Source organism: Amia ocellicauda, chromosome 11 (genome assembly GCF_036373705.1).
Source record: "Amia ocellicauda isolate fAmiCal2 chromosome 11, fAmiCal2.hap1, whole genome shotgun sequence".
Lineage (NCBI taxonomy): Eukaryota > Metazoa > Chordata > Actinopteri > Amiiformes > Amiidae > Amia > Amia ocellicauda.
Window position 1 is genome coordinate 27,609,099 of NC_089860.1, and position 14,383 is coordinate 27,623,481.

The following is a 14,383-nucleotide window of genomic DNA, read 5'->3' on the forward strand; positions in this document are numbered from 1 at the left end:
TGAACACAATTTGAAGACACACACACAAATAAATAACGGAAATGTGGTTAATTAAAATATTGCCCACTGGACCTTCGAGAAATGCAACCTGAGCAGATGGAGGACGGGAGACAGACCTTGGTAGCTGATTCTGAAGAGCCCTCCTTTCTCTGTATCACTATGGAAACGAATGAGGACCTGGTTGGAGGTGCTGCTGGGAGATTCTGTGACCTCACTACCGCTGAAGTCCCCCAGCTTCCTGTCCGTCTCCTGGGGACCATCCCTGAAAAGAGCGTATTGGTTTTTTTAATTTTAATTATTATTTATTTTCATTTAATTTGCATACACACCAAAACATTGGCTTTCAGTCTCTTCCTATACAGTAAAACCCTTCTTAAGTCTAGGGGAAGCCATGTTTGTTTAGACTTCAGTTTTCACAGTTATGATTAATGTTTTCCAATATTTCCCATGCTAACACAGCTATAATAGGTGAACATTATGTTGTGAAGGGTTTACACTCAAAGCCTGTGATTATAAGTTTTCCATTCTGTCTGGTAAAGGCATGCACATAAATCCATGTTTGTCAAATATGGCTGTTTTCAAATTAATTGTTACATGGGACCCAATTTCCCTCAAGTCACACAAAACAAATGACCTTCTAAAAGACTAAGAAAAGGAAGCGGACGATCTCCTGCCCCTAAAGTCCCAGTGGAACTTAGCCTTTTCCTGGAGGGTTCTTTAAAAAGGTAGGGATGCTCTATTATTGGCAGACACTTTTGGCAGACCCCAAACCATCTGTCTCACAGTTAACAATGCACCGGAGTTCTCCCAATTCTTTACTTTCATAATTTTAAAAATAAAAATAAAATTGATAACAGAGGATGCACGGGTGTCTCTGGAAAAACCATGGCACACTTTCCTGTTACACATTGTTAAGCAGCTTCCAAAACTCAAAAGCCCGTATGCCTGTTTTGAAGTCATGAAGGAACTGGGGGTGGGATTCACTATGCAAACCCTGAATGGATATCCTGGCGACGGTTCAGGAAAGTGACACATAGAAACCCATCACAGACTGCGATGAGAAATAAATACTGGAGTAATAAACCATGTATAGTTGAGTCCTTAACAGGCATGACACAGTCTACATAATTAAAGAGATTTGACTAATTATCTATCTAGCTATCTATATGCACATATATAACTGTTAATGCTTGTGTCAAATACAATTCATTATTGAAATGGCACTGGTTAGGTATGCCAGTGCTACAACATGTTGTACTACAATACAAAACAAACTGAATATCCAAAGGATCCTATCATGCAGAGACATCTCAAGGCACCTGATAGAAATAAATAACAGCCAAGATCACAGACAGTCTTGGGAATATTAACTTGCGTACAGCATTGCCTCTGTGAAAACATTTTGTGTTGCTGTGAAAGCTTCTTCTGTAGAACAAGGTGACACTGTTGAAATCCAGCACCCTTCACTTCACAGAGTGTGCAGTGCCCAGAAAAAGAGAGTTTTGCATGCATGCACGGTGGACCCAGACTCAATGATTTGTGCCCAAGCAAGGCACGAGAGCCAGGAAAGTAACAGAAACAGCCAGAAACAGAAAAAGGAAAAAAACAAACTTGGCTACAAATCTCTGATCTAAAGCTAATAGAGAGATAGTGCACGAGCTGTGGGAGTTAACTGACATTTGTTTGGCCTTACCAAATGGTGATGAAGTCACTGGGACCCTGGACCTGCATTAGAGTGAGGTTGATGTGGACACCGTGGCCTGGGGGCACAGTGAGCAGCCAGACACAGTCCGCCGAGCTGGGGTATTCACTCGGAAAACCCGGCGAGAAAATGGTCCCATTGTCAGCCGTGATGTTGCCTCCGCAGGGTACTGCAAATGAAATAAATAAAAACCCCATGAATAAATAAGTACAAAAGGCTGATCCAGGGGAATTGGTGAAAGGCGCTCTCGTCAGGCCCAGAGATTAGCTCCAAAGCCTGTTAGCAGCAAGAACTCTGTCTGAATGTTTGGGAAAGATAAGGGCACAACCTTATCCCAATGGAAGTCACTCAGGGAGGAGGCGGGGGGCCCGGGGCATTAGGCAGCATTAGAGGAGCACTGTTCTTGTAGAGCGAGTTGCATGTATGAGATCTGAGCCCATGGGAACGGTGGACAATTCACACGGACCCCGGAGCTCTGCCACTCCAGCACAAAGTTTCAATTTGCCGAATGCAATTCATGGATTATCATTCGGCTAGACTAGTCAGAACTCAGACTGGCTGTGCATGTAAGCAGTGTTGAGGCTTTCAGAACGACACTACGAGTGTGTTAAGCACATGTATGTGTTTACTTTGTGGAAGGCGGTGATGTTTGTCACTCCCACCCTACCAGAAAAAAGAGGACTAATTTATTGTTTATGATCCTCTTTCAAAACAAAAACACTGCCTGGGCTTATGAGATATTTATTTGTGTTTGTTGTTTGTCGAATCTCACATACACATAATCTCATACATCACACACACTAGACAGATCGTTATTTTCCATGCAAGTCTCCTCTCAGTTGACTTACCTGCTAAATGAAGTATCGATCACTCCATCGATTAAAAACATGCCTTGATATTGGAAGTATCACTGCTCAGTGATGCTATTGATTGCATAAAGCAGAGAGCTGGAAGGAGCTAGAGGGGACTTTCTTGCCCAAATTCTCCAGGCTACTTTTAAAACTGCCTCAGTTAACAGACAGCAGAAACACACCTGCAAGTATTGATTTCACTCACACATGGAAAAGAAAATTCATAAACATGCTCCAGAAATCAGGACCTGAACTTGAACTTCATTACTGTGCCGAAAGCATATTCGTCTCTGCTTCTGAAGCAGCAAAACGCAATTGAGGCAGCCAGGTCAAAATACATATCTGCAGGATAGCATCATTAAATAAATGTGACTTCTTCTAAACAATAAAAACAACTCCCAACCTTATTTGGATGCCCATGCAGAACGCATTTCCTTTGCTCTTTTAAAAAACATAGTCCCAAATCTTCCCAGTTAAGACTTTAAACAAATTATTCTTCCAAATTGTTTTTTTCTAAACAGCTCTGCCAAAGCAATAAAACATCTATTAACAATCTTTGTAAATAAATAAATCTTTGATTAGCAAAAATAATATAGATGCACAAATTGGTTAAACACCCAAGGGTCCTATTTGTGAAGCTTTATTGATCCCATTTTTACTTTTTTTCTATCCGAGAACATAAAAATAAATGTGTGCAGAGGGAAATGTGTATGAGCCTTGTTCAGTGAAGGACAGCCTTCAGTACTAATAATACCATTAATTTGTTTTTTCAGTTGTATGTATGATAGCAGCAGAAGAAAAAAAGATGCATGCTGTCAACTTTTGAGAGCTCTTACTTCAAATCCTTCTCATTTGATTCACTTGCTTGATTAAGTGACTGTAAGAGCGTGATTTCACACTGAGAGCCTTCAGTTCAGTAAATGCCACTCTCTTCCTGGTGTCTCGAGATATGAATTATAAATTAAGACTTCTCAATGTTTATGTATTGATGCACATGGGCCTACATACACGGGGCATAACCTGCAAAACTGCACACGACAACTGCCCTACTCTAGGGGTGGGCGACAATTCCAGACCATGTAGCTGCACATGGTAGGACACATCACTAAATCATGTGGTGATTTTCCAGCCCGCTTCATTGAACCCTCTGCTCCCTAACATTAGAGTGCAATAATGCTTTTGGAACTCTTCCACCTCCCAGCGAAACCAGTGGCAGGGAGCCAGGGCAGGCCGACAAGAAAAGAAGCACTGTCAGGCATCCAAAGGAAAGGCAATAATGAAATTAGACTTAATTTACTGAGAGCTGGAAGCAATCCATCTTTGTCGAGGAAAAGAAAAAGAAAGAGAGAGAGGAAAAAAGCTTTAAAAAACGGTCTGTATTAGGTGGAGGAAAGCCAGCCAGCAGAAAATAGAGAATACGGAAGAGAAGGAAAGAAGAAAGGAAAAAAAAAGAGAAACCAAGTGATTTATGAAGAAAATAGGGAGTGGAAACTCAGTGGGTTCACAGCCATACTTATTGAGGTTTAGCAGCAGCGGTCAATCCTGTTTTAAAAAGGCCTAAATGAAACACTGCATGCCCCTGTCTTTGAAGTCTGTAGTAAAGATTTGGCTTCTTTTGAATATCTGTGATTCTCTACTCTGGGGTTTTAATAGAAAACAATATCACAGAGACAACAAATATTACTACTAATCAACATTTTTTTTCTTTGTTTAAGTGTGACTGATACGGCTTAACTTGAACTGTTTTTCATGAAGTGCCCTCTGTTGTACTGTTGGCCATAATGGGAAACAAGTCTCCTACGTCATGGTCCTCCAAATAGACTGACTCAATTATGCTCACTAACCCACTTCAGCAGGTTTAACTATCGCTGCTCACACAGGGCCCTGATGCATGACTCATGTTCTCAAGAGCCACAATGTTCTATGCTTTATATAGCAATCTCGAAACCCAAACTGCTCATTGAGTGGAGCTGCAATGGTTTCTTCCTACTCTCATTTACAAGCCCATCTATTTATTTATTTTTGTAAACCGACAACACTTCATGGCAAAAAGAAAATACTGGACACTTGATAATGAATATAAAATTATCAGTTTTACTAAGCACTTACAAAATGACGACAATTGACCTTTTTTGGAACAAATACTGTCAACAGCTGCCTGTTGTATTTCTTCTTTTGTTATAAACCTCCAGCACACATTCATACCAGCCTTGTTCTGCAGTGTTGTCCTTTATCTGTAACAATAATGTGGATCTGGATTCACTGCACTCTGAGACACAAATAGAGAAAGAGATGAGACGGACGCATTGAGCACTGAACCGTTCCTACCTTCACACCTGGGAAAGGGATTGTCCCAGTTGCGACTGGTGCCATGTTCGCAGGTCAGGATGGCGTCTCCTACCAGTTGGTACCCTGGGTGGCATTCAAAGGAGATGGACTGGCCTACATTGTACCCAGCACCAATCACCACACCATGGTGAAAGGGCTCTGGATCAGGGCACTCTTGCAGTTCATAGGCTGTTTGGAAGAAACACAATCTATCAGACACCTTGCATCAGTCTACAGACAGACAAGAGCTCTTCCACACTCTCTTAGAAAAGGCATATGCTGTAGTATACCAGGAAAGTGTAGGAAAGCAGATTAAAACAACAAAAAAAAAAAACATGGAGAGGTTTAGTTAACCATGTTGTAGACCATGGCAAAGCAAACTTCATGCATTGTAAAACCATAGACAAACTATGGAAAGAACTGACTAAATACATTGCACATGTATTGTAGTAATCATTAGGTATAAGTCATCTAACACGCTGCAATTACTTGTAAACCCAGTGGATGATGGAAAACAAACATCTTTGAAAGTAATGCTTTTAACTATGACAAGCAGCCCCTGTACCTTTCTCATTCCAAACTACAGCAATGTCATTGACGTCTGCCATAGTTTTGGACAAATTCGTCTGAACAATCAGGGTTATCCATAATAACTGTGTGACCGTTAAAATCCCTCACACTATAAATGTTCTAGGTTTCTTTCAGTCCTTTGTCGACAAGCTGTCAGTCCTTGAGAGACAGTAAAACCTGAATTAATCAGAAAGCGCCAAAGGGATTCAACTGCCGAGGATGTTCAAGGTGGCTGTGCTGTTAACGTTAATAAAGACAGTGGAGAGAAACACACGTTTAAAAAAAAAAAAAAAAATTGTTAGTGTAAATGTTTGGACCTCTGACAATCAGGTTTATATTGGGCTACCTTAGCTATTTGTTCAGAGTTTATGAAGACACACAGGCATCAGTCTTTAAAACATCAGCAAATGCAACACAAATAGGACATTTCTAAGACAAAATGGTACATAGAGATAACGTAGGGGGGAGAAAAAATATACTCCATACCCTGATACTCAAACTTGAAGCCAGGTTTGTTCTGGGAGTGGTCACTGTGGAAGTACACTGTAGTTTCGTGGGAAGTTGTAAGAAGGGAAGGGGGAAGGTCCTGTCCGCTGAACCTCCCAATCACAGAGCTGGTTTCGAAGGGTCCGTTGCGGATCTCAATGAAATCATGATTGGCCTCAGTGGAGAAATTCAGGAACTGGATGTGGGCACCTGCAGGTCACCAAGCATACAGGGTCACCTTTTCCAAACCTTTCACCTAACAGTACATAAGCAGCTTTTTCTTTATGTGGTTTAATAAAGTTAGCATACAGTATATATTGTCCTTTTGACTCTGCAACTCTGCTCAAAACAGCTCTTTACATGTAGGCTGAGGAAACTTGGCAGGCAGAACAAGAGAAGACAACGGTCTATTACTCAATTTAGCTCAAAATGTGTTTCAAATTCCTGACAGTTAAAATTGATAAAACTGACTGATGAAGGAACCATGGGCTTTGGAAGAAGTATTTGGAAACTCATCACATTACAGCAAACTGCACCACTTCCCCCCCGCGGTACATCAAGATAAAACTGTCTCACCATAGCCAACCGGCAGGTATAACCTCCAGGTGCAGTCGCTATTGCTGGGATAGTTCCCTGGAAACCCTGGACTTAAAACCATGCCTTCCATCTCCTCTGCAATCCCTCCGCACTGAGCTGGAACAGAGAGAGCAGCACAGTGAGAGAGAGAGAGAGAGAGAGAGAGAGAGAGAGAAAATCCAAAACACACACTGTTCAGATCTTACTGAAGTACCTAAGTTGTGAGCCAAAGTGATCTTAGTGTGTGTGGGAGACTGGGGATGATGGATTCATGTACCAGCAGTTTGGTTTCGGATAGTGAAGCTGATTGTCATTTCTCCTGAACTACGCCATTATTTATTTCCAGATGTTTAATTTCTTTACTCATAAGTATCACAGCACGTTCTGCCCGGTTAGCCATTTTTAAGAAACACAGTCTAAGAAGCAGAGCACATGCATGCTGAATATTCATTATTGATAACTTCCTGATTGAGTGTGCGATGCCTTCTGTCAGAGACACGCTCGTAGTAATCTTCTTTTTGGAGAACAAAACATGCTGAACTACATTTTACATATTAATAACTGAGGGCTGTCCCTTCAATAACACCACATATTTTCCCTTATTCAAAACTTTCATCATTACATTTAAGGCCCCATTTTACAACTTACAAATGAAACCCCCCCAACATCAACCTGTGAGAGAAGACGACACACAAGCGTCTCCTAGGACATGCCTCTCCAGTTTAGCCTTAGGCTAGTTTTTCTGCCCGGCAGTCCAGGATTGACCACTTTTGAACCCTGATGTCCAGTTAAGGAAGGATAGATTCTACTAGTCATTCACAAGGCTTTTTAGTCCGATGTGTGTTTCTTATTTTTTTAGTGTAAAATATGGATCACACAGACAGGTCAACCCAACCCAATGCTTAGCAGCAGTCTGCCACTAATGAACTGTACTCCGGGAACTCATGGCCACAGTTAGCTGATGGCTTTCGCATGGACCGGAGCCTGCCATCTCCAGCCTGCGGGACTCGAATTGCACAATTCAACAAGCTTTTTACTCTTAACTATCATACATATATATATATATATATATATATATATATATATATATTTCCCCAATTTAACAACTGAATGGTTCACATAAAGGGGCAACATAAAGCTATTAACTACAGTGTTTCATTCTCATTTTTCCAGAATTTAAAATTATACATCAACTTAATCAAAAACCTTGACAATCATTACTGCTGGGTTAACATGAGAAAAATCATTACAAGGCACCGCAAAGGGTTACATTCTATTTATAACAATGTAATGGAAGAGCAGGATTATAACATTTTAATCAAGGAACTGCTGATGCCTGTAAATATCATCAATCTTTTGAAGAGTTTTACAAATCAGAGCAAGTGACAGGCTCAATTAACTGAGAGTAGGTTTTCCTCATTAGGTGTGTAAATCAGAAGCAGGCAAACTGTCATGCAAATTCTGTTCCCTATCGAAACATCCCTTGCTCTCTTCTTTCCAAATGAAGGAACCCAATGTGTGGGGCTTCGTACAACTCCGCACGACAATCTGATGCTTGGTAGCAAATGAATCAATGCAAATAAGTGGCAAAAAATGAGTTTTTTTGGTCATAGTTTTTAATGAATGACAAAAGAATAAGGGATTATAGGCACACATACATTGTCTGCTCTCAGCAAACAAGAGACTGTGACCATCTTTGCCCTCATCAGGAAACATGGAGTTTTAGAAGGCTATAAACCAGTTTTGCTTGATTTTCATTACATTTGACATCACATATCTTCAATGATATTTAGTATGAATCCGAATACTTTTTGTCCATTTACATTTCTTGTTCTGTTTTGTTGCGTTTGTTTTTCGCATTTCACTCAGAAGTTTAAACCTTGGCAACTGAGATGAACAAACCAAACACAAAATAATTAGTGTCTAAGGGTGCTGATCCACTACATGCTCTTCATAATTAAAAGGGCCACAATCATTTTCACTGCCTTTCAGGTATAACGATAATTTACATAAGTACACTAAAATAATTCAAAGTGAAATTGTGTGGTTTTATATACATATTTGTGAAACTATGTGTACTTGAAAGCATGTATAATGTGTGCTTTTATACGCACATATGTATTTTCTTGAAGGATACCATTCTGACTATTTTTGTATAAGAGAGAGATATATTTACCAATGCAAAGTGGAGGAGGAAAGTTCCAGCGTCTCACTGTCCCAGGCATGCAAGAGATGTGAGAATGGCCCTGTAATAAGAATGTGGTTAATTAGTTAACAAGTCAACTCCTGTGTTCAGATTTTTCATTACTGAACACTGCACCTCAACCCAGTTCTCTTTTATATAGACAGAGATAGATAGATAGGTAGACAGAGAAAGACAGGCAGACAGACTACACAAAATGGGTGCAAAATATGTGAATGACACATGACTTAATTCAAAAAAGATAGATGTGGAGGGGGAAATTAATACAGAAAAAATATTAATATTAAACTGAAGTATTCACATCCTGTTGCAGATTTGCTGTATATATAACTATGCAATGGCACAATGCAACACGTACCTGAAGGGTATAGCCAGGTTCACACTGAAACGATACCACATTGTTCATTTGGTATCGGTCTCCCAGCTTCATTCCATTACTGGGAATCGTTGGCTCTGGACAGCTGGTCAAAGACACCGCTGGGGTGGAGAGAGAAACATGGACGGGGGGTAAAGGAGTAGGAGAGAGGAGGGTGGAACAGAGACAGATTTGAGAAACTGGAGGCACAAGATATCTATACACAATAACCACAACAAGAGCAGCAGCAAGATCAATATAAGAACAATATGAGTTCCTGAAAGGTTTTGAGAGGCGGTGATCTGTTTAATAGCAGTTACAGAATAATAACTAGGACTCTATCTGATCAGAGTAGGACCCAGATTGCCGAATCCCTTCTCCTTACTCTTGTACTCGAGGTGGAAGCCGGCGGCAGAGACGCTGATATCAGAGAAGAAGTGAAGATAGAGCTGGTTGGATGTGCTGTTCAGCAGTGCAGGAACAGTTGTACCTGCAAGACACAAGCGCACAGAGACAGACGGACAACTGTTACGAACAGCGGGCAGGCTTTTCTTGCCTTTGATAAAACAACTGGATCTTACAGACACGACTCCGTCAGGATTTCATTAAACCTGCTCAGTAAACAAAAGAGTCAATCTGACCCGAAGAAAAATGTGTGTGTGGGAGTTCTGAGCCATTTGCAGTTCAAGGGCAAGCTTCGATGTACATACTACTAGCACATATTGGATGACTCATAATGGCTTCTGCATTTTGGAACCCTCATTTATTTTGCATCAGTGTTTTTTCTTCTGGGCACACTTGTAAAATCTACATGTGCTTTTGCTCCCAGACAAAACGGGGATTGTTTCTTGTCCCTGCACAGTGCAGCTCGCTCAGATCCCTATTATTTGTTCTTGTCAAAAGCTACCTTCAATAAGCAGGCTATGCATTCTTAAAACCTGCATAAAACCTTTTTACTGTAAAGCAAAACATTTCTTTAAAAAAATTAGATTTTTTATTTCATTCAATTAAATCCTCTAATTTGTTTTATAAAAAAGGTACAATTATGTCAGAAGCAATAGTCATCACGGTGTTCTGTGGTCGAACAGGGCATTGAGACACATTTCTTGTGTTTTAGGGAAGTTCAATAATTCTTTGAAGTTACATAAGTGTGATAGTCTTGTTTTGTAGCCTCACCAGAGAAGCTGCCCAGCATGGTATCTGTGTTGTCACCTCCATCAAACACCTCCAGAGAATCCCAGTTGTGTTCCGTCACAAAGCTGATAACTTGGATCTACAATGAGAGGAAGAGGAGTACCAAAATAATGAGCCAGTCAGAGGTTTGATTTCAACATGTAGAGGTCATCACAGGCACATGAATCCCTACTGAACTAATCGTTCTGTAAGTTGCCACTGGTACGCAGCATAAACCAGTCATTTTGTATCTTCATCGCTTCAGATATTTTTATCTATATGGTTCATATGATCTGTGGCAGATTCTCATCTTAAGATATTACTTAGCCATGAAAACCTATATACCAGGAAAATGTGAATTTACACTATCGTCTTCTCGTTTTATCTTTGACCACATCCTGTGAAGTTAAAAGAGAGTAGCAGCTGAATCTTATGAGACAAAGTAAAAATAAATTGTTGGTGCGGTGTTTCCCCACTGGATGTGATTAGATAATGATAAAGAACAAATAGATTCCTGCTGCTCCTCCACTCTTCAATAACAGGGTCACTACAGTTTAGGTCAGATTAGAAAATTCTTTAAAATATATATTTTTTTAAACGTGGCACTACCTAAATCCATTTCAAGGGCGGCACAAAAGCGATTCTGTAAAAATGAACAGTAACTTGCTTCGGTTAAGCCCATTTTGTTCTTCTGATGAAATAAAAATTGGTCTCTTTCCAGTCTCACTTAAAAAACAAGGGAAAAAAACTGTTTTGAGGATTGCAATACAAGTTGTAGCTAATCCTACCCCTGCCCGTGACTGGACGTGCTACCAGTTTCCTGTCTGAACACAAAATCTAAAAATGTTTGTATAATATTTCTGCCCTCAAACAAACTCAAAATTGAATGGTCACACCGCGTTGGCTGCTGATTTCAATTCCAGATCTTCACGTTCATTGGTTCGTACTCCAAATGTGTTTTTAGTAGTTGTTTCTTATTTTATGCAGTCCAGCGTGGAATGAATAATTCAGACGGCTGCTCAAGTGAAGCTCTTAAAAAACGATAATCAGTCTACTTCACATCCAATACATTTCTATGTCAATGACACAGGCTCCCTTCATGGTCCCCACTGCTTTTCCTGTCTCTTTACTTTCTACATGCTCTTGAATTCACCTCACGCCAAAAGTCACTGTTTCCTTAATTTTACATTCTCATTGATCCTTCACAGTGCTGTAAACCTGAAATGATCCACTTTTTTTGTCTTTTGAGCCCACCTTGTCTTGAATGGCAATCTGTCAGGCAGAACGGTTGGCAGTAAGTCAAGTCAAGCCTCCCAACCACCCAGCCTGCAATGCCCTTCAGGAATACATGGAGCACGTCAATGCTAGGCTGATTTGGTTGGCTTTAATTTAAATGGGAGTATAAGTAAGGGAATTCATAGGCAAAGGAATGCCCAGCAAAAATGAGCTCCTGCTCTTCAAGGATCCTGCTACTCTTGAAAACGGCAGTCTATAATCACCACCACCCTGATCCTATCAATCTGCACAGCTAGCTCCTACGAAGAGAGCAATTCCAGGCACACAATAAATATATAAATAAAGTTGGTGAAGAGTTGTGGAACATTAATTCCAGGCAGGCAGAGGATTAGACGGTCCTGACATGCACCTTATCAAGACGGCCACAGATGTGCTTGCTTATACAGTGTCCATTATTTATAATCTATCTCTGCCTTTAGGTGCTCTCCTGAGTGCAGCTAAAGGTAGCACAAATTTTACCTTTCTCCTCCAAAATGGTTATAGATCGGAAGTGTAGCAATTATAGGGCAGCCTCTCTTCTTTCCAGTAGCAAGCCCAGTCAGATCAAAGATTGATCTTTCATTAGGGATTGTGAAATCATTGAGACGAACCGCCACACTTTTAGATTTCACTGGAGTCCCTGTGACACTCAACTTTAAAGTGAGTGCATGGGTGGTGGGAGGCATTCTTTACTCACTCATATAATACATTTGAAAAAAACAACAGCAACAACAACAAAAAGCAAGAGCATATCAATTGAGAAGAGTCAGGAAATCATACCCTAGTTGGAAGTCATTACTAGAGTCTTTTAATGCAGTGTTACTGACCCATTACAAAATTACTAAAAACACAATGAAAAAAATGACAAACACACAGGCACTCCATTACTACTGCCACATGTAAACCTAGAAATGTGAATTATATCATACTATATATTAAATAGAGCAGAGAATGTAATAGTCACATGATGTAATTCTCTTACACAACCCATGTAAACCCGGAGAGGGAGACAGTCGTTTGGTTATTGGCTCAAGCAAAATGTCGAGTATGATTAGAAGACGCATGTACACTCCACCGCTAACAGAAACACCACCTGTTTAACTACAGTTGTGCTGGAGTGTTTTTTATTTACACTGCAAAGAGAGGAGAGACGGGGGACTTGAGGTGCCAGAAAGAGAACAGGCACGGCACCAAATGAATACTGAAAAGGAGAGCAAGTCTCTGGGATGGCTGTTGTTTAACACTTATGACAGTGTTTTGCAACCACTAGTGCGCATCCAGGCATCAACAAAGTCAAATATGAGGGAAAGTGTAAACATAGATACATACATACATAAATAATACAAAATAATAAACCTTTAATATATTTAAATTAAGTTCCTGATAGAATAAAATTAAAATATTATTATATCTAGATGTTCAGTTAATACCGACATTGAAATGTGTTCATGCTTAACTGTGATACTGTATGGTAGTGAAGAAAGGAGAGACTTTACACTATACACCATTGTTTTGCAGCAGTACTTGCCATATTTTTATGTTGAACCACAGCCTGAACCACAAACCTAGTCAGCAGTAAATTATCTAGCTAGGCCCATAAAAATCTACACACAAGTCAGTAGAAAAGCAACTCCTACCAGAATTACACAGCTCTGTATGTCAGCACAATTTTATATAAAATATGTGTGACTTAGGCTTGAAAAAAGTGGGGAAAACTGACTATGTGGTCATGATTTCCCTTTAGAAGAGTGTTGACTTAAATGTGCTGCTTGGTGGTATAAATAGCCTTCTGCTTACGGGCACACTAAAAAGTCAGGGAAACTGAAATGTAACTACTTCATATACGGCAACCATTCGATCTAGGAAGCTTTGACTCCGATTCTTCCTGTTTCTTTCAGGAACATTTCAAGAGACATTTAATCCCTAAATCCATTTCACTCTGGGGTTCCACAGGGATACATTTTAGGCTAGGCACTTGCTTTTCCTTACATGTTCTCATATCCCTCGTTCCCCCAGTATGTATCAGCTGTCTTTAAATGCATCATTACCTGAAACAATCACCAGTAAGAGAGATTGTTTTCATTCTTAGAGAGAGAGAATATCGTGGAGGTGTTATGTTTCTAATAAGCTTTTACTTATCGCAAGGAAAGACAAAGGCCATGGTTTTCACTATTCACAGGAAAATGTAATTCGAGTAATCCGCTCCCTGTGAGACACAGTGGTTTCATAGATGGCTGGACTTTGCAATAAATACAACCAGAGAGCTATTGAAGATTTACTTTCATTGGCATCAGAAGTCAGGCCTCTCTCTCTCTCTCTCTCTCTCTCTTGGAATTGCAGGGCGTGATAACAAGCATCTCACTATGGTTGTTCGTGAAGTTTTTATTTTGTATTTGATTATGGAAAAATATATTTAGAAATTGTTTCTCCACTCAGTACATTTTAAACATGGCTCACGTCCAATTCAGTAAGCTCATAATATCTTGTTTTAACTCAGCAGTATTTAATCACTGGAATACATAATGAGAAATATATATTAATGAAAAAGGCAATTAACAAATAAACCAATTCACATTTGAAATGGGTTTTTCCCCCAAATTTATCATTTCACATTTCAAAACCGTTCATGTTTTCATTGCGTTTTTCATGAACATGCTTTTCAGTAGGTCAAGCAGCTTTATTTACTATTTCTTGTTTTGTGTAGCTAGCTACACATATTATCAGGTTAATGAAAGAGTCCTATACTCTTTGGATACTAATTTTTGGCAGCACGTTTGAGTAGCCATCACTCTCAAGCACTCTTCCCCCTCTCCTGAGCAGCAGTAATTCCCTTATGTTAGGCTGTCCATTAAGGGGGCTGAATA

General features: G+C 39.9%; 1 protein-coding gene across 1 annotated transcript in view; it reads right to left on the reverse strand.

Moving 5' to 3' along the window:
• csmd2 (CUB and Sushi multiple domains 2) overlaps window positions 1-14,383 on the reverse strand; it is a 289,324-nt gene that overhangs the window by 44,022 nt on the left and 230,919 nt on the right. The window contains exons 36-44 of the mRNA XM_066717247.1: window positions 10,248-10,344; window positions 9,457-9,561; window positions 9,075-9,193; window positions 8,690-8,759; window positions 6,514-6,630; window positions 5,938-6,147; window positions 4,882-5,070; window positions 1,694-1,871; window positions 117-262 (exon numbers count right to left, since the gene is read on the reverse strand). Coding sequence (XP_066573344.1) covers window positions 117-262; window positions 1,694-1,871; window positions 4,882-5,070; window positions 5,938-6,147; window positions 6,514-6,630; window positions 8,690-8,759; window positions 9,075-9,193; window positions 9,457-9,561; window positions 10,248-10,344 — 1,231 coding nt within the window. The remainder of the gene's footprint in view (window positions 1-116; window positions 263-1,693; window positions 1,872-4,881; window positions 5,071-5,937; window positions 6,148-6,513; window positions 6,631-8,689; window positions 8,760-9,074; window positions 9,194-9,456; window positions 9,562-10,247; window positions 10,345-14,383) is intronic.